This window comes from Dermatophagoides pteronyssinus, unplaced genomic scaffold, assembly GCF_027571235.1.
Source record: "Dermatophagoides pteronyssinus isolate colony J.1.1.1.1 unplaced genomic scaffold, Derpt_VIB-CSIC_2022.12 sq0002, whole genome shotgun sequence".
Taxonomy (NCBI): Eukaryota; Metazoa; Arthropoda; class Arachnida; order Sarcoptiformes; family Pyroglyphidae; genus Dermatophagoides; species Dermatophagoides pteronyssinus.
In genome coordinates this window covers 735,937-755,591 of record NW_027461526.1, presented here as the reverse complement: position 1 = coordinate 755,591, position 19,655 = coordinate 735,937, and the positions used below count along the sequence as shown (strand labels likewise).

Sequence of the window (19,655 nt, the reverse complement as noted above, 5' to 3'; positions counted from 1 at the left end):
ATAATTAATTGTTTCATTTTTTTTCATTTGAACTACTGTGAAAACATCAATTCAAATGTTGCTGTTAGATAAATAAATAAATAAAAAATTTGTATTTCCATTTAAAATCTCATCAACAACAAAAAAAAAAGAGTTGAGCCATATATTCTGATTGCTAAAATGGATCAAACAAACATATGAATGTATGGTAAATGATGATGATGATGAAGAAATCCATGGAGGTTGAATCCCAAATCAATCAATGTCTCAATGTCCATTTACTATGAATGTCAATTTTTATGTATGTGTTTTTTTTTGTCTATGTATCATGCATTCATTCCTTTACATTTATTTTATTTCATTTGAATTATCAATGAAAGAATCTATATAAATAAAATAACATGAACATTTGAAAAAAAGATAGATAGATATTTATGCATTTAAAAATCATATCGATTTGTTCATTTTTGTTGTTGTTGTTATCATTTTTTTCTTCTTATGATGATACCGAAGATATTTGCTTTAAGAAACATTTATGTATGAAATTATCATTAATAATCTGACACATTAATCGATGTAGATTCTAATTTATGAAATTGATTGGGTTTTCTTTTTGTTGTTTGTAACAACAACGAAGAAAAAAAACCACACACATTTTCCATGTTATACATTTGTGTCTGGTCGAAAAAAGTGAGATAAAGGAAGAAAATGATTTTGATTAATCCTGTCTTCATTTTTTATTTTTTCTATTTCTTTTTGAATAATCCTAAAATGGATCCGAGAATAAGATCAATATCTTTTATGGCTATAATGAGAAATTTCTGTTCTCATCATATACAAAAATGTTGTTTTTTTCAGTTAATCGATTAAAAAGGGGGCGAGCAAAGAAATTCGATGGATAAAAAAAAAATTTTTTTCCATTATATTGAGGGTCATCACAAATTTTTCAAAGATGGGAATATAATGAAAATTGAAATTATCATTTTTGTTTTCACATAAAAGATAATGATCGATTTATTCACAAATAAATTATATCGAATTGTAATTGAAAATATCAATATCATTATTTATTGGTGGCAAACAACAACAACAACAATAAAAAACTGGAACAAAGAAATCATTTTCATTATTGATTTTGTTTTTCAATGTCTTTTTGCTTCAATAATTCTTCTTGTTTTCTATTGTTTTTTTTTCAGCAAAAGACAAATCATCATAAGAAAAAGAGATCATAAATGATGAATCAATCCGAAATAAAAAAAAAGGTGAAAAAAAATGAAACGACAATGAATAATAGTGTGAATTGATGAACGCGATTATCAAACCACCTATAGTGTGAATAATATAGATGATCAGGATCAATCAGAAACATTGAAAGAAGAAAAAAAAAGAATACTGATGACTTTATTGACGATGGACAATGATGATGATGATGATGATCAACAACCACACACAAACATCAATAGCAGCAAAAGCAATCATCATCACACCTTTCTTTTTCGGACACGTTGCAAACAATCATTCTCATGTATTCATTATTATTATTATTGTTTTTTTTTTTTTTGTTTTGAAACATTAAATTTTCTAAAAGCACCAGATCCATCACTATTCATCATCATCATCGATATATGTTTTTTTTCTACATTTTCTTGATTTCAAATATTATGAATGACAACAATTCGAATAGGATTGTTGTCATTCATTCATTCATTCAATGACTACTGGATCGATGAAGATAATTTTTCATCTTTTTTTCAGTGAAACTTGGGATATTTTTTTTTGTCCAATTTCTGAATGAAAAAAAAATACAAACACGAACATTTAAATATGAACAAACCGTATCATCATCATCATCTAGTCAGGCTGTCAGTCAATTTAGTAGTCTGTAACAGTGAATTTGAATTAAATGTAGACTACAATGAAGATCAACAACAACAATAACAACAATATTTTTCTTTTTTCACTTTCTTCAAATCAAAAAAAAAAAAAAAAATGATAATGACAGCGGACATTTTAACGTCGTAAAAAAAAGTGAAAGCGAAAAAAAATTAAGAAGTGAGAAAATATATGTTATATTTTGGGCGTCATCATCATCATCTTGATGATCATCATCATTATTCAGTGTATGTGCTGTTTCTGTTTCAAAATTGAATTCAACAAGTGTGCAATCAAAATAGAAATTCTAACAATTGATAAAACGCACAAACGATCTTGATTGCCCATCGTTTTTTTTCGTCATTCGATCATAATAATAATGATGATGATAGTTTGAAACCAAACTTTGGCCAAACAATAATATTATTATGGTTATTTCGAAGAAGAAAAAAAAATATCCTCTTATAGAATTTATTTATTTATTTGTATTGTAGATCGTCGTGACAATCATTCAAAGTGACCGCTAAAAATTGAATGACATTCAAAAAAAATTAAGAGCAAAAAAAATAGTATTAAATGTCATCATTCAGTATTTGTTTGCAAAATGAAAAATTGCGAATTTAATAATTCAATTGGAAAATGATTCAAATTTTCCAACAAGTAAACCATCACATTTCATCATCATCATAATCATTATTATTATCAATTATAATCATTGTAAGGACGGTGGTCATTTTTTTCACTTTAATTTTTATTATTATTATCATCAATTCATCAATCTATCTATCGCTTCTTCTTCTTCTTCTTGTTCTCCACCCCATACGCCCTGCTGCTGCTGTTGTTGTTCCAAATGTCCAATGTGGTTTTTTTCAGCTTGTTTTCTTTGAGACCATTCTGTTGTTGTTGTTGTTACAAACATAACAACAACATGATGTCTGATGGCTATGATTGTGATGATGAGTTAAAGGCCAATCATTTTAGGTGGATCCACTATTACATTCATACATTTATTCATCCTGTTCCAAAGCCATGATGTTCATTTTATTGTTCATATAAATGTTTTTGTTGCTGTATTAGGCGTCTTTATCTTCACCACACACACAAACAAACAAACATACAAACAAAATACTTTACTTTCAAAAGTTTAATTTTTTTTGATGGCCGTTGGCCATCGGCATCATCATTATCATCATCCAAATCAATGAATCGAAAAAAAATATAAAACAATTATTGAACAAGAAATAAATCCTTTTTCTTTCATCGATTCAAATCGAGTGAATAATACATTTTGTACATCCTCATTTTGGATTTTAAACTTTCAGATGTAACTGACATCGATAATCAAATCAAATTAGATAATTTAGATCATCTTTTTTTTCACATACACACAATAACTTTTGCATATATTTGAAATTTTTTTTTCTCAAATAACTAATCATCATCATCATAACCTTAGCTATGGGCATTAATTTTTTTAAATCTAAAATTTGCTTGCACAATGAGGTAAAATCCTGAATTATTTTTCTTTTCTTTTTTTCATTATTCAAATTCAAATGGTGATGAATCGAAGAGAAAAAAAAATATCATAATCATCATCATCACACGTTGTCGAAATCTTCCTGTAATTGATGAAATTGTCAATACTTTTCAGGTTATGAATGCGTGTTTCCCACGATCGTATTTCAAATTTTTTTCATTACTATTCTTTTTTTTTATTTTGTTCCATCAAAATGAAACTATAGGAAAAAAAATACCTAGATCATATTGTTGATTATGATGATGATGATGATGAACGACCAAGAAATGAGTCAATACGAGGAAAAAAAATCATTCAAGTCGTAGATCTTTTTTTTTAAAATAATTGGGCGCCATCATCATTGTCGCCGTCATAATCATCATCAAATATCCCGTCGATAGAGATTATTCAAGACAATTTTATTCATATGATCTTTAGCTGATGAAAGGTAAAATCAGCCAACCATCCAATCCAATCACATCTTTAATCATCATCATCATCATCATTTTAAGCTTATAGTTGTCATTATTATCATCAACACTCACATATAAGATATGCTACTCTAATTTTTTCTTTCTTTCACCATCATCAGTAATATTGTCATCATCATCATCATCATCATATGATTTCGATTATTGTCAAATTTCAAATTCATTCATCATCATCATCATCATTTGATGACAATAATTAGACATAGACTTCTATGCAATGAAAATAAAATATATGCACTCAACAATTGTTGAATGAATTGATATGCCCAAAAAAAATTATTGTCAACTATTTGGCTAAAATAATAATCGTGATTATGTCATAGTTGGTTTCAGAAAAAAATGTATGAACGAGGAACACTGATAACAAAAAATAACAGATAATTTTGAATGAAAACAAAAGTTATTTGCTTCATTTAGCCGACAACGACAACAACAACAAAATATCGATGACAGTTCCGTTACATGATAATAAAATAATTATAGATAACAGGACAGGAAGAAGAAAAAGTATTTGATTATTTTGGATGGAGAGTATTTTCCAAAACTTAGAAAAAATAAACCCAAAACACATAAGATGTATGAACCAAACAATAATAAAAATGATGATTAAAACAATTTGGTGACAAATCAATTCATCAAAAACATTTTTTTATTTTCTCTGGTATCAATTGATGGATGAATCTATCAAAAAAAATAACCATTTACCTGTCGATATTAGAAAAAAAAGTTGCAATAAATTTGACACCGTTTTCATTTCATTTATTTTTGTTTTTTTTTTGATGATGATCTTACTGTTATTTTTTTCTATTATAAAAATAATACATAATTCAAGCTCAAATCATGAGAAAAATGGTGCTATTAATTTTTTTCCTGTTTTCTTTATGTTTTCGGTGATCACACAAATCACGAAAATTTTCTTTGTTCATCATCACATATCATCAAACTTATATTTCAAAATGTATCCGTGAAAAAAATATCGTTTTTTTCTTGGTTGATGATTGATCGATTTCGAATCATTTGAATTGTTGTGATTGTGGTTTTATTTCTTCATTTCTTATTGCTAAAACAATCGTTTTGATTCGAATAAATGATAATGATGATGTGAAAAATTGAGATGAAAATGTACAAGTTCAAAACTGACATATCATTGTCGATCTTGTTGTTTGAATAGGAAACAAAATTGAATTGCATTTTTGTTTTGATTCTCACTATGAATACTAAACACTTTGATTTGATTTTGAGCGATCCAGAAATTCAAAATATCAATTAGATTGTTTTTTTTTGTATTCGAGCTACAGGAAATATTTCATAATATCAATTGCAATGATTAGCAAAAGTGACAAAACTTTTATTTAATCGCAAATAAATCGCAATTACCTCCTTCAAACTTTCAGATTGATTATTATCAGTACATTATTGAAAAACAAAAGTTAAATGATGGCCATCAACTCGAGCAAATTCAAATTCATCGAGGATAAATAAAAACCATCTTGATTGAAAGAGGTTATTTTTTTAAAAAATTCGAAGATGATACTATACTTTCAATCATTACTATTTCAACACTAAATTCATCTTTGAATACAATTCTAGAAAGAGAAAAAAAAGAACATTTTATTTGATAGTGAACCATTCTAGATAATAATGATAAAGATGAAGAAAGTAAGAAAAAAACTCAAAATAAATTCGTATTTTGGTATTAAAACACTGAAGAAAGTATAGTATATCCGAATGTTTTTTTCAGTGATAAGTAAAAAAAAATTTGATAAAAATCTCAAAAAAACAGCTTGAAATGCGCAAAGATGAGGATGATGTTTGTTTGTTTTTTCACATGCTTCTCATATCAAGATGCACATTCTGTGTTGCTTAAATAATTCGTGGCCCTGATGCCGATGATAATAATAAAAATAATGATAATGATGATGAGCGATATGCGATGACCACCACTAAATTTCAACAGTATTTTTTTTTCTCCAAAGTTTTGATCATCCTAACTATTTATCTATATTGCATTAATTGATTTTATATTTTCATTATCGTTTCAATTTAATTTAATGAAACGATATTAACTCGTTATTTTTCTTATATTGAAAAAGAATTTGTTTGTCATCATCATTATAATTAAAAAAATTATCATCATTAAACATCGAACAACATAAGAGTTATGTTTGATTTATTCAAAAATAAAAGAAAAAAAATAAGATAATTCAAAGTTATTTATAAGTTAATTTTTGACTGTTTGTTATAGATGATCAAAAATGATCTGAATGAGAAAATGTAAACTGTAACATTATTCAATATATAATGATTTTTTTGCAGAAAAAACCAATAAAAATGCAAAGATCAATCGGAATACAATAAGATTACGATCTCATATACACGTTCATAAATGACATATGATAATTTTTTGTTTTGTTTTGTTCATCACTAAAATATATCAAAAATTTTAGACATAAACCTGTTGATTGATAAATTTGAATGTTTTTCTAATTAAATCGAACAAAAAGAAAAAATGTATCGTCAACAACAAAGATGATTGACCACTATGATAATGAAGACATCATCATGTTTGTCAAAAGGAAAAAAAAATTGGGATGATGACAGGTATAGGTATAAAGATAGACACTAATCACATTATCATAATCATTTGATTTGTTCGTTAGATCCTACAATAGTCTATTTTGTATGATAAAAATGGAAACACATCAACAAAAAAAAAAAGAAAGATGTGATCATTCTGAAAAACAAAATTATGTCTTGTCTTTTTTATGTAGGTTTTTTGTTGTTGCCCTATCTAACGCTAATAATGTAGAACGCACGACACAAACCACTATTGAACCGGATTGACTTTAAGAACTTGTCAACATCAAAAATATGACAGAAAAAAAATAGTAGTAAAATCAGAATAATTGTAACGATAAATGGGTAAATGAAGATGTCGACCACAATGATGATAATGACAAAAAAAACAGGTTGTCATAATCATATAAGACAGAAAGAAAAGAAAAACATGGAATTTACAATGCAATCAATTATATTCATTCACAAAAAAAACAATGACTAAATAAACTCATCCATCAATTCATGAATCAGATGAAGACATTTAAATATTTCAATAGAACCCTAAGATTTTTTGTTTTTATTTTCCATGAAATCATAAACAGATAAGAAAAAGTAGCAAGTCACGCGAATACATTGAACAGTTATTCTCAGACAAAAATAATGTAATGAAAAAAAAAGAAAGAGGGGTGACCAGAATGATAAAATTTCTTGTTTCTTTGATTGACATACAAATTGCAAAATGATCGTGGATAATAATAATGATGAAGATGAGATGTTGAAAATGGATAAAGTTTTCACGTAAAATTTATTTTTTTTTAAACAAAACAAATAACGATGTTTCAAATTAACAACTAGATGAACAAAATTAACAGTGTTACAAGTTAGATGAAAAATTGTAATTTTTTTCACAACACCTTTAAAAGAAATAAAAGTTAAATGAATCAACGACAATGGTCAAACACTTGTTGATTGTATGTCCGAAAAAACAAATCGAATCGATATTAATTTTTTGTAGTTTACTTATGTAATAAATATATTCATTCACAAATTTGATACAAACACAATTCACAAATAAAATAAGAAGAAAATAAAAACGGTAGCGTCAAACTGATCGTCGGTCCAAACAAACCAAACAAAACAAAATGATTTGAAACAAAATCAGAGTAGCCAGAAACAAACAAAAAGAACTAACAAACACGAACCACCATTATCATTATCATCATCACCAATCACTAACCACGTACGTTTTTAAGTTCGAAAAAATATGTTTATTTTTTCGTTGTTGATTTTTTTCGAAAAGAGAAAACATTTATACACCGATTGTACACCGAACAGTTTTATTGAAGGTATGAAACAAGACGACAAAAAACAAAACCAAAAAAAAAAAAAAAATGTAACGGTAACAACCAAAGAACACACATGAAGTTTTATCATTTATCGTTCCGGGGGTTGGTTACCATGAATATGAATATGTTCATGTTTGGTGGTCGATTTTTTTTTCGAAGTTGTTTCTGAGGTCGTCTTAGCATCAACCAATATCATCATAATCAAGGTACATCTATGTTTTGAATGAATGAATGTGTGTGGTATTATATTCAAATGGTAAATGATTTTCACATCAGAATTTGTAAGGTAAACCAATGAACGAACAAACAAAAAAAAACAATTCAACCGGAAGGAAGTAAAAGAGAAAAAAATCATAGATTGAAAAAGTTGATTTTAACAAAAAATGACAATCTTGAAAGACTAGAGTATTTGTGATGTATTTGGGAAACAAAGAATAACATCACTCTGGTATAGCGATCGAAACAAACGAAAAAAAAATCGAAAGTGATCATCTCAACACTAATGAGATGAGTTTAGTAATGAACCGAAAAAAACCGTTCGTACAAGAAAAAAACAACAATATTTCGAATATAAAAAAAACAGAGAAAATAGAACATAAGAAAAGAAAACGATTGATAGCGCCCAGCTTCTGTGTTTCATCATCATCATTGAAATATATGTTCATCATCACATCGTTTTCAACGTGTGTGTGTGTGTGTGTGTGTGTTGTATATGTTGAATGTTCCAAAAGTTTATCCATCCAATTCATTCTTTGTTGTTGTTATTATTTTCATTCTGATACACATGGCGTCATTTATTCATTCATTCATTTATTCATCCTCCTCCGCCCATCATGTTTTCTTCCTTAATATTTCATATTATGATATTAACCACCACCACCACTATCATCATCTTCATCATCATCATCATCACGACGTCAATCAAAGATGATCGTATATTCATCATGTTTGATTTAGTTTCTCTTTTATTTTTATTTTTTTCGGTTCGATTATCAAATATACACACACACACAAACACTCTCCAACTTAGCCGATTGATCGAAATTTCACACAGGTGAGAGATCTCTTCATAATTTTTTTTTCTTCGCTTGTTTTTTTTATCATCATTTTTTTTGATTTCTCTTGATCTAGTTGTTTTAGTTTTGTTTATTGTTGATATATTTTTTTTTCTTTATAAATTTATTGGCAAAAACAATTTCTATCTCTCTCTCTCTCTCTCTCTCTCTCTCACAAATAAATGATTTTGGTTTCTCACATTTGGTTCAAATTCCACCAACAGAAAAAAAAACTTTTGGATAATGGTAAAGAAAAAACAACCGTTATTTTTATTGAATGAAAAGAAAAAACAACAACAAATTGTCGCTTTGATTTGATCAACAACAACAACAAAAAAAGTTGAAGATAAAAAACAAAAACGATTTAATTTAACGTAAAAAATTGGATCAAGTTTCTACCTAATGTTTGATTATCAATTAGTGTTATTTTTTTCTGGAAAAAAAATTTTCTAGGAATCTTTTCCATTACCATTTTTGGTCATGAGCATAATCTTTAGATTAGAATTTTGAATAATAATAATAAAAAACTTGAATTGGAGACATATGAGAGAATTTTTCCAATCTAAAAGACATTTTGATAAATTGACAAATTGATAAAAGCATTTTCTAAAGATTTTTATGTCATGGAAAAAAATGTGAAATTTTCATTTTCCAGATTGAATCTTCAATGACCGGATGAATAAAATGTTTTGTATATGTACATCTGCAAACAAACAAAAAAAAATATTATTATCGATTGATCGATCATTTTCATCATCGAATAATTTTGCTTTTTTAATTCGAATATAAAATATGAATCAGTCTAGTTTTTCTCAATACGATAACTTGTTGGACATATTAAATATGGTTGTGGAAAAAAATAGACATCCTTTTTTTCAAAAAAAAGAGATTTTCTATTTCTTCATATATGATGATGATTATGATGACTACAACGGATGTCTATAAATGAAAAAAAATAATCAAACTATCTACTGAATCATCAATGAAATTCAGAAAAAATGCTCTCCGAATATTTTTTTTTCGCTAATCATCTAATTAATCATCACGGAAAAGTTATTATGATGATTGAATGAAAATGATGAAACCCTTTAATTTATATCCATTTTTGAACATTTCAGGTTAATCTCTGAATTTTTTTTTCTATTTCTTATTGTAGTTTAAAAGAGATAACAGAAACATAAACAGAAGCATTAACGAACAAAAAAAAACCCGATGAAATTTTCGACCACTCACTCAAATGGATCACGATTATCAAACATTAATTTGTCGACATTATTGGCTACTGTAGTGAATTGCATAAAAAAATGTCCATATTGTTTGTATCGATTTGAAACTGGACACGTATAGAATGTCACAACAATACAAAACGAGTTCAACATTCATATATGTCATAGACTAAATGAATTACAATTGTCAACAAATTGAAACCAAAAAATTCTTGAAAATATTTCAATCTGCGAAAAAGATAATCAGAGTGTGAAATGTGTTAAAAATCACGAGTAGGAAAAAAACTTAGCTGACCTGACCAAATTATTCATATGATTGACTTTAAAAATTGGACAATCCAAATTTATTACATTGAAAATATAACCAAGCTATAATTTTTTACAGACATACAAAAATACAGGTAAAACGTCATTGTGGTCATGTTATCAATTTGTTCAAATCAAAAAAAAACCTTATAATCCTTTATTTTATCAGTGAATAAGAATAGACAGAGAATTTTTTGTTTTTGTATTCAAAACAACCATTGCAAACTACCATTATGGCTACTATTGAAAAAAAAATACTTGGCTGACTGAATTGATTGATTGAATGTCGATTTATATGATTACCATGATAAGAATAATGATGATAATGATACTAAATGTTTGTATGGCTTATGATGATGATGATTTTAGTGAATTTAGTGAGGAATCAGTAAATGATGATTATTATTATTTTTTTTGTTAAGATGCTCAAGGCAAAGGCGTATGCCAAATAAATATAAGGGGGAGAGAGAGTATGAATACGGTATGCAAAATATAAGTAAGAAAAAAAAGCAAAGAAAGCGAAAACAGTTCAGTGATTTAATTTCAATTCAAAATACTGATGATGATGACGAAAAAAAAACATGAAAAAAGGATGCGATGGTCGACCATTCATTTATTTTAGCTCGTGGCATCTGCTTTTTCTTTTCCTAATTCGTTGTCGATGTGAATAGAGCTTCATATACTTGTTGATTATTATCATCATATATTATAAACGATGGAATTTTTTTTTCTCAAATTACAAAAAAAAAGTAACACACGCCTTATTGAAGAACACCTTTTTATTAATGTTTATAATTAACATTAGTAAAACAAAACAAAAACAAAGGGTAACACCATAGGCAATTGCAATTAATGGATGATAGATAAATCCTACATTCTTACCTTGACTATACCGTTATACTATTTCAAACATAAAAATAAAATAAAATGAATTTTTAAAATATTTTTGTTTTTTTTTTTAAATTCAATCGCCTGCATATACAAACAGCGACAAACTATAATGAATTGAAAATGCTTCTGGGTGCTTGCATCTATCATCATCATCATTATCATGATCACATCGATACTCGATGATCAAATCAACAGCTAATGATCGGTTGATTTTGTTTTCATACACATACCTACGAACGAAACATCTTATTTTTGTTTTCCTAAATTGTGAACTAATGTCAAATGATGGCCAAAATATAAATCTAATTAATTTTTATTTTATTTTATTTTTTTAAAAAATATTTTGATTCAATAATTTTAATTATAACTATACTATATATTTTGATTGATTGATCAACAAAAGCTAAATTCGCAAAAAAAAAGAAGGACGAACGAACATTATATAGGATGTACAACGACAATCACATATTAGATCAATTCAATGCATTTTTTTTTTTTTTGTTAAATTTTAGATGATGATGATAATGAAGATTTTGGCTTCCAATGATATAAATTACATATGTATGAAACAAATTGATCGAAAAAAAATAACCAGGTTATATGCTTCAAGTGTTCATCATTACATACAAAGATTGGCCAAAAAAAAAATTGTCAAGAAATAAGGCGAAAGAAAAAAAATTATCTATTTATTTTATTTTATTTCATTTTTTTTGATCTAATTAATCGATTAGATTAACTAACTACCGACAGACAAACACTACACGTTCAAAATATATTTGTGGATTTAACGGAAAATAATAATTTTTGGAATGAATGAATGAATGATTGGCTAGAAATCAATCTTCATCAATGATCACCGATCATCATCATCATCATCATATAAAATGTAGGTATGTTATTCGAAATTGTCCATATTAATCAATGGTTTTCAGTTGAATTTTGTTGTCTGTAATAATATCTTGTATTTTTTTCCGTAACATCTTCAAATTATAACTTGAAAAGTGGCCAACAGATAAGTTAAATTTTGTTTAGTAATAAAGAACTTCAGGCTCATCATGAATTTAGCTTAATTTGATCTGAAATTAAAGTCAATTTTAAAGTTTTAAAATTCTATAGACTTAAAAAAACGGATATGAAATTTAGATAACCCTTTCTGCATGATGATGATTATTATTATTATGATGATAATGTTAATGCTTAAAGATTTTTCTCCCTTTTTAAGAAAAACTAAACGAAAACGTTTTTTTTCGCCATTTATACACGATTGAGTAATTCTCCAGTTATCGATGATCTAGTTTAGTTTTTATCTAAATTATAAGATTAGTGATTGAGAAACAACAAAAAAAAAACAAAATTGAAGAAATTAACACTTTGAGACCATCAGCAAAATAAAGGATCGAATTTTTTTTTCATTTCATTTGGCTTGGCTACTCTTTTTTTTAATCAATACTTTGGAATGAAAAAAAATGAAAAGTGTTTGTTAGATGCGAATCTCTTCTTGTTTTGTTTTTTTTTTTTTTTGTTTTTCAATTTGAAATTCATCATTTCATCTAATTCATAGACAAAAAATACAAAAGCAATAGGTGTGGTAAAATCAGTAATAAATCTGAACAGAATAATAATAATAAAAAATAAAGGCAATTTTTTTTTGGAAAAATTATTATGATAAAATATGATAATTATTGTTTTTTTTTATATTTTGAATCATTGTTGAAAAGCAAGCAAAAAAAACTTAATATTAAAAAAAAAGACGATGAAAATGCTACCAATTTTATATGGCCTACATTGTAAATCCAAATCAATCCATTCTGGCGTAATGGGTGAAAAAATGTTTCGTTTTTGTTGTTGTTTAAAAACTTAGTTTGGTCATTGATAACGCTTTTTGTCTTAATCAAACCTCAAAAAAAAGATTTAAATCTAGGATCTGAAAGGTTTTTATTATTATTTCGGTGTAAATTCCATCCAAAAAAGAAAACGATGATCATTGAAATCAAATCAAGATTTAGAATCGATTATCATGATTATTATAATTATATCATTAAAACATTTCAACAACAACAATTTGATGATAATCTTTCAATTTAAATCACCATAAAACCTTTCTTTTTAATCTGGTTTTAAATTATTGTCTACGTTTTAAACATAAACAATGATCTAATTGAAGTTGATGAGAAAAACAAAAATAAATAAATAAACTTCCTGTTCAATCTTCATTAGTTTTGTCATACAAAATAGACAAAAAAAAGTATGCAAAAAAAGCTCATTCTCCAAAAAAAAAATTACAAGAATGAATAAATGGCAGATTATATCGAAAAGTGTTATAATCAAATCGACATAATTAATCTGTTGAATGATGAAATACAGACGAATAACTTACTGAACATAACGTACACACACGTGAATTAAGCATTAAGCGTAGCAAGAAACAACAACAACAAAAAAAAACGAAAAAGATATGATTAGATTGATCATGTAGTTTCAATATATAAGTGTGGCTTATTTATGATGATGACACTTGTTGATGATTAAGTATTTAATAATAATAATAAATTGAAACTCATCTTTCATCGCTAAGTAATCATCACATTTAATTTGTCGTCAATTCTATCATTTCCAAATGACATACAGATCATATTTTTAATCCATCATTTTTTCTTTCCTTTTACATTTATTGAATTTCTGAATTAAATTAGATTTAGCTAAACACATTGAAATTTACAACAAATTTACTTTTTTTAACCTTCAAAGAAAAAAATTTCATATTTTTCAATTATTAGAGCCAAGAAAAACGATGGATAAATGTATGAAAATTGTACAATCTTTGAGAGATTGCTTTTCAGATTTCCGGTCGATTAGAAAAAAAAACTGGTGATTCAGATAGTCATCACGTTACACGTTGGCAATGGTGATCAAAGATATATGTTTGAGTTTATGTGAGTGTGTTAATGTGTGATAAACGATCAAGGATTCGTTGTCAACAAACACAACAACCCGGTCTAATGAACAACATGTCTAACGCACCAGATGATGAAAAGAAAGAATTTCTTCATCTTTTTTTTCATCTTCTATTGGGAGAGAAAGTGAAAAATTGTCAACCTCCGGTTTTGTCGTCGGATTTCTGAAAGTGAAAAAAAAATCGTCATTAAACTTCAGTGATCCATGACGTACAACATCCGTATTACTTCTACTTATTACATTCAATCATCATAGTAAATGTGTGTGTGTGTACTTGTGTGGCTCCCCAATCATCCTTCAATTGGAAATGACTTCAATTTTTTTTTCGCTAGTCAACGATGAAAAATTATTAGAGAAGAAAAAAAAACGAAACAAGAGACTGTCATCCGATGGTAGAAAGGACAAATACACATATATGAATCAATGATTCATGAAGAGCCAGGATACAGGATAAAATTTTTGTTTTTTTTTAATTTTTGTCTAGAATCATTCACCAAAATGAAAAGAGTTGACAATAGGAAGCCAAAAATTTTTTTCTTCTTGAAGATAAGAACAAGTGAAGAAAAAATCGAAAGTATTCGTCAATTGTCATCAGGTAAGATTTGTTATCATTGACGCTGGTGGTGGTGGTGGTGGTGGTGGCTCCTGGCCCAGATAATTTTTCAGCTTTTTGTTTCATTTATTCAACAACATTCTTTTTTTTTGGGAGAAAAAAATGACGAGAAAGTGAAAATTGTTTGTTGTCGATGGATGGTGTTCATTGGAACATGACGCTCCATTGGTTCATTTTTTTTTGTTTTCATAAAAATCAAAATTACAATTACCAAAATAAAAAAATAAAAAACAAAGTAGACAACTATCATCATCAGTTTGAACGATCCGTTCTAGTTAACTATTAGTTTCATTATTAGACCGAAGATAATTGGGAGAAAAAATACTTTAATATGATGGTGTTTATGATGACTAAACATTGTCAAAACAGAACGGATGTATAGCACGCGCAAATTTTTTTTATTATTATTTTCTTTAGGCGCCATCACAGTTCGTTTTTTTTGTCGAAGGTCTAACGACAAAACGAGTATAAATGTCAATTTAGCGCAATTATTTACTATATATGTTACTCAACTAAACTCTTCGTGTACTATCTATTTTATATTTCGTTTCTTCATTTTGTCAAATCAATCTAGAAACTGTTAGATAGAAGATTAAAATGAAAGAAAGAAAATCATTATGGTAAATGATAATGGTAATTATTATCGAAGAAACAAAAAGATAATTTGGTTTCATTTGTTTCAACCTGAAACCTGTTGCAATCATCATTGAAAAGAAAATAGTTTCAGCTACTACTGGAACTACAACGACAAAATAAAATTTCAATGAAAAAAAAATTTGATCAATGTGAATCTATTTGGGAAAAATAATGAATTTAGCAAATTGCAACGATTATGTAATATTGAATGAATATTGATCAAAATAGACAGCTAATAATGTAATACAAAACAAAAAAATAATGTTTGGAATGCGAAAAAAATTGTAACACACCCTTTTTATATTTCGTAGGGGATAGAAGAGTAATGATAAAAAAAAACGAAGAAGGAAGATTTTGTTCAAGTTCATCATCGCCATTATTATTATTATTATTATTATTATCAAAAAGAATCATCGAAATAAATGAATAGAAAAAAAACTGTTGAAATAAAAATTCCAAATAATAATAATAATAATATGTTTGAACTTGTATGACGTTGGCAATCGATACGATGATCATATTTGATGAATATTTGACGATCAATATAATGATGATGATGATGGCAATATATTGATTGTATATTGATTTGCAATTAATTGCGATTGATCGATTGATCCATGAATCTTTTTTTTCCCTACTTTTTACACTCCTCCACACACACACACACATATAAATATTTCATTGATTATAGTCAAATGGATCAAACAAAAAAATTATTTGCTCCAAATACATGTGTTGCTAGATTGTTTTCATAGAAATAAATAAATAAATAAATGAATATATAATGGATATAATATCACATCACAAAAAAAATGATGATAATGATAATCATCAACATCAATGCTTGAACAAGAGATGAATGGAATTTCAAAAACCAAAGAGATCATCAATTATTATCATTCCACATTTTTTAAACAATGATCCAAAATAACATTGAAACGAATTGTACCAAGTGGATAAACATCGAATGGAATTTAATTTTTGATAAGAATTCTGACATTAAATTGATGATGAAATTGATTGATTCAATTTCAAAGATTTTGAATCTATGTATTGAAAAAAATATATAAACAACAGCAACAGGTGTATATCTAACGTTATATGTTGTTATGTTTGTTTGGATAGATGGATCATCATTATTATGGTATTCTTTTCAAAATATTAGCATCAATAGAAAAAAAAATGAAACAATTTGATGAATGATTGAATGATAAACAAATCAATCATATCAATATTTGGCCATCGATTATTATTATCATTTCAAAGACTACTATTTTTTTCAAAAACAAAACAAATCAGAAAATATGATTGCAATGTTGTGATTACACCGAAGGACAAAGGTGTGGATCTATTAGAAAGACAAACAAAAATCATCTGTTTTGCTTTTTGTGAATTACAAAAAAAAAAAAAAAATACCTAGCCAAAGAATCCAAAGAAAGTTTGCTTATCCAATTTTCATTACCATGATGATCGTAGACCTTGAATTTTTTTCTCCATTCATTTTTATACAGAAAAAAGCATGATGAAATTTTCAAACAAAATAGATTTATTTGTTTGTTGAACTAATGCAAAGGGAAATATCATTACGACCTTTCAACGATTTTTGTGATGATGAAGTCCTTTCTTTTTTTCCTGTTCTTGAATATCATCCTAAATTGTTGGATTAATTTTCATTAAAAATTTTCAAGTGACATTTGCATCATGGTACACACACACACACACATTGATTTTTTTGCATGAATCAATCAAATTTGAAATCTAAAATTTCGAAAATGAAATGTTTTTTCTCACCATACTTTTTTTTACTTTCGTAATATTATCACCATCATCATCATTATTATTATCATCGAAAAAAATTTGTGATACAATTGTCAATCACAAATCACAAAAAATGACAAGATCTGCAAAATATTTTTGCTGTTACGCGCTAAAAATTTTACTAATTGGATTCATTCATTTTTGTTTTACCTGGTTCCGATTGCTCGCGTAACAGCAAAAAAAAAAAGAAACAAACTGTAAGGGCAATATTTTTTCCCCTCGCTTTCATTCTTTTTATGACATACATAAAGCAATAAGTAGAAAAAAATACAGTGTTACGACATTTTGTTCTACAGTGTGCAAAGGAGATGAAAAAGAAGAGTGAAATATAAAATAACGAAACGGTTAACATATCCTAAAGAAGAAGGAGAAACAACAAAAACACAGAAAAATTCATTCAAAAGTTTCGTTTGGATGATTTTCTCCAAAAAAAAGTTGACAATTTTTCTTATTACTTGGTAAATATCAAAATGTTGATTATAAATGACAAACATTTTTTTTTTTTGGTCAAAATTATGTTCTTCCCATTCTCATCCATCTTCTATTTTATTTTCCGTTTGTTTATTCAACAGAGAAAAAAAAATCTTAAACTGAATTTCTGCCCAAAAAAAACTGATTACAACCATATTATTGTATCATGAACCGAAACGAAATGATATCCTCGAATAAAATACAATGAAATGATACATAACTTTTAACTTGAAACAAAAAAAAATTATTCAAATTATTTTCTGGTAAACACACAATTATTAATTTTCTTTCTTTTTTTTCCTTAATTTTTAATTGCACAAAAAAGATTTCATTTTTTTTTGTTCACTTTCACTCATCATTATAATTTACTTTTGTTAATCATCATAATCATTACACACATTCACACAAGTACAAATTAGAAGGAAGTAAAAAAACCCTTTTTTCTGAATTTAAAGAAAAAAAATGGTGAAAAATGATAAAATTACCTGATGATTGTTTTAGTCGATGATCGACGATTACGATGGTGTTTTCTATTCGATGATGATGATCGAAGTTGTTGTTGTTGTTGTTGTTTTTGTTGTCTTTTATGATCAATAATATTATTCTGATTTGAACATAAAGAATCAATAGAATGATCTGATATCGAATGATTAGAATGTTGTTGTTGATGATTATGATTTTGATAAGGTAGTTGTTGCTGTTCGAAATTTGAATTCAAATTTGCTACCACGGACGATGATGATGATTTGTTGGTGGTCGTTGTTTGACCAGTAATGAGACCTATAGGTAATAAGAACAAAATGAAAACCGAAAAAAAATTTATTATTATCAGGTCCATATGTTGAACAAAACAAGAATTCTGAATTCAAAAAAGTATATCGTTCGATAATGAAATTGAATCAGAAGCCACCTTTTAATCATCAACAATGACACAAAAAAATAAAATAGCATTGATGATGACCAAAAGCCAATGGACCAAAACCGGACAGAAAAGTCAGCATATTTAAAGCACATACAAACACACACACAGGTGGTCGCGTGTCGCACGCTAGGTCTAATATATGGAAAAATAAACCGTTAAAACTCATCATTCTATGTAGAGATATGAATATAAAGAAACAATGGTACGGTAGCTCACCACAAACTAACTGTATATAATTTTAAATGATCGACAGAGTAGAGCAGCGGATGATGATGATGATCGACATCATCCGTTCAATTCAAGATGACAGATGCCATCACGAATACTTCAAATATAAAACAACAGCTGCTTTTTCTGTTAATTAATTATTGTCAACCTATACTATAGTAAACTATATGGAGACAATTCGATAAATTCTGAATATATTCATTATCAACAGCATAATGATAATCAACTAAGATGACTAAGGAGAAAAAAAATATTAAAATGAAACAAATGAACAGCTTTTCCGGTTGAACTTTATTCAATAATTTTTTTCTTTATTTGATATATGATGAATGAATTTAAATTTTGGAATTTTGAAAATAAAAAATTTAAAAAATACATACCATTACCATAACGATATCCTGTTTGTCGATTACCATTATTCTGATAACATACATCATGTTCATGTATGAGTAAAACTTGATTCGAATATAATATTAATTCTTGGCCACGTGTTAGATCGCGTGTCACTTCCAGATAAATCTATCGTTTAGAAATAAAAAGACAAAGAGATGATACAATCAATAAAACAAAAACAAAAAACAATATAAAAGAAATTAACGGTTTATAATATAAAAAATGATAGTTTTTGAATGAAAAAAATAGGTGACATTCGATTATTATCGACAGACATAGCCATTCATTTATTCATCCATTCAATACACCCTCGAGGGCATTAATTAAACGTTTTTTTCCTTCTTCTTCCTCTATCCATCATTATCATCATCATTCTTT

At 27.1% G+C, this 19,655-nt stretch overlaps 1 protein-coding gene across 1 annotated transcript in view; it reads right to left on the bottom strand.

Moving 5' to 3' along the window:
* LOC113797410 (uncharacterized) overlaps nt 1-19,655 on the bottom strand; it is a 41,521-nt gene that overhangs the window by 6,961 nt on the left and 14,905 nt on the right. Inside the window, exons 3-4 of the mRNA XM_027347778.2 lie at nt 19,265-19,403; nt 18,220-18,514 (exon numbers count right to left, since the gene is read on the bottom strand). Coding sequence (XP_027203579.2) covers nt 18,220-18,514; nt 19,265-19,403 — 434 coding nt within the window. The remainder of the gene's footprint in view (nt 1-18,219; nt 18,515-19,264; nt 19,404-19,655) is intronic.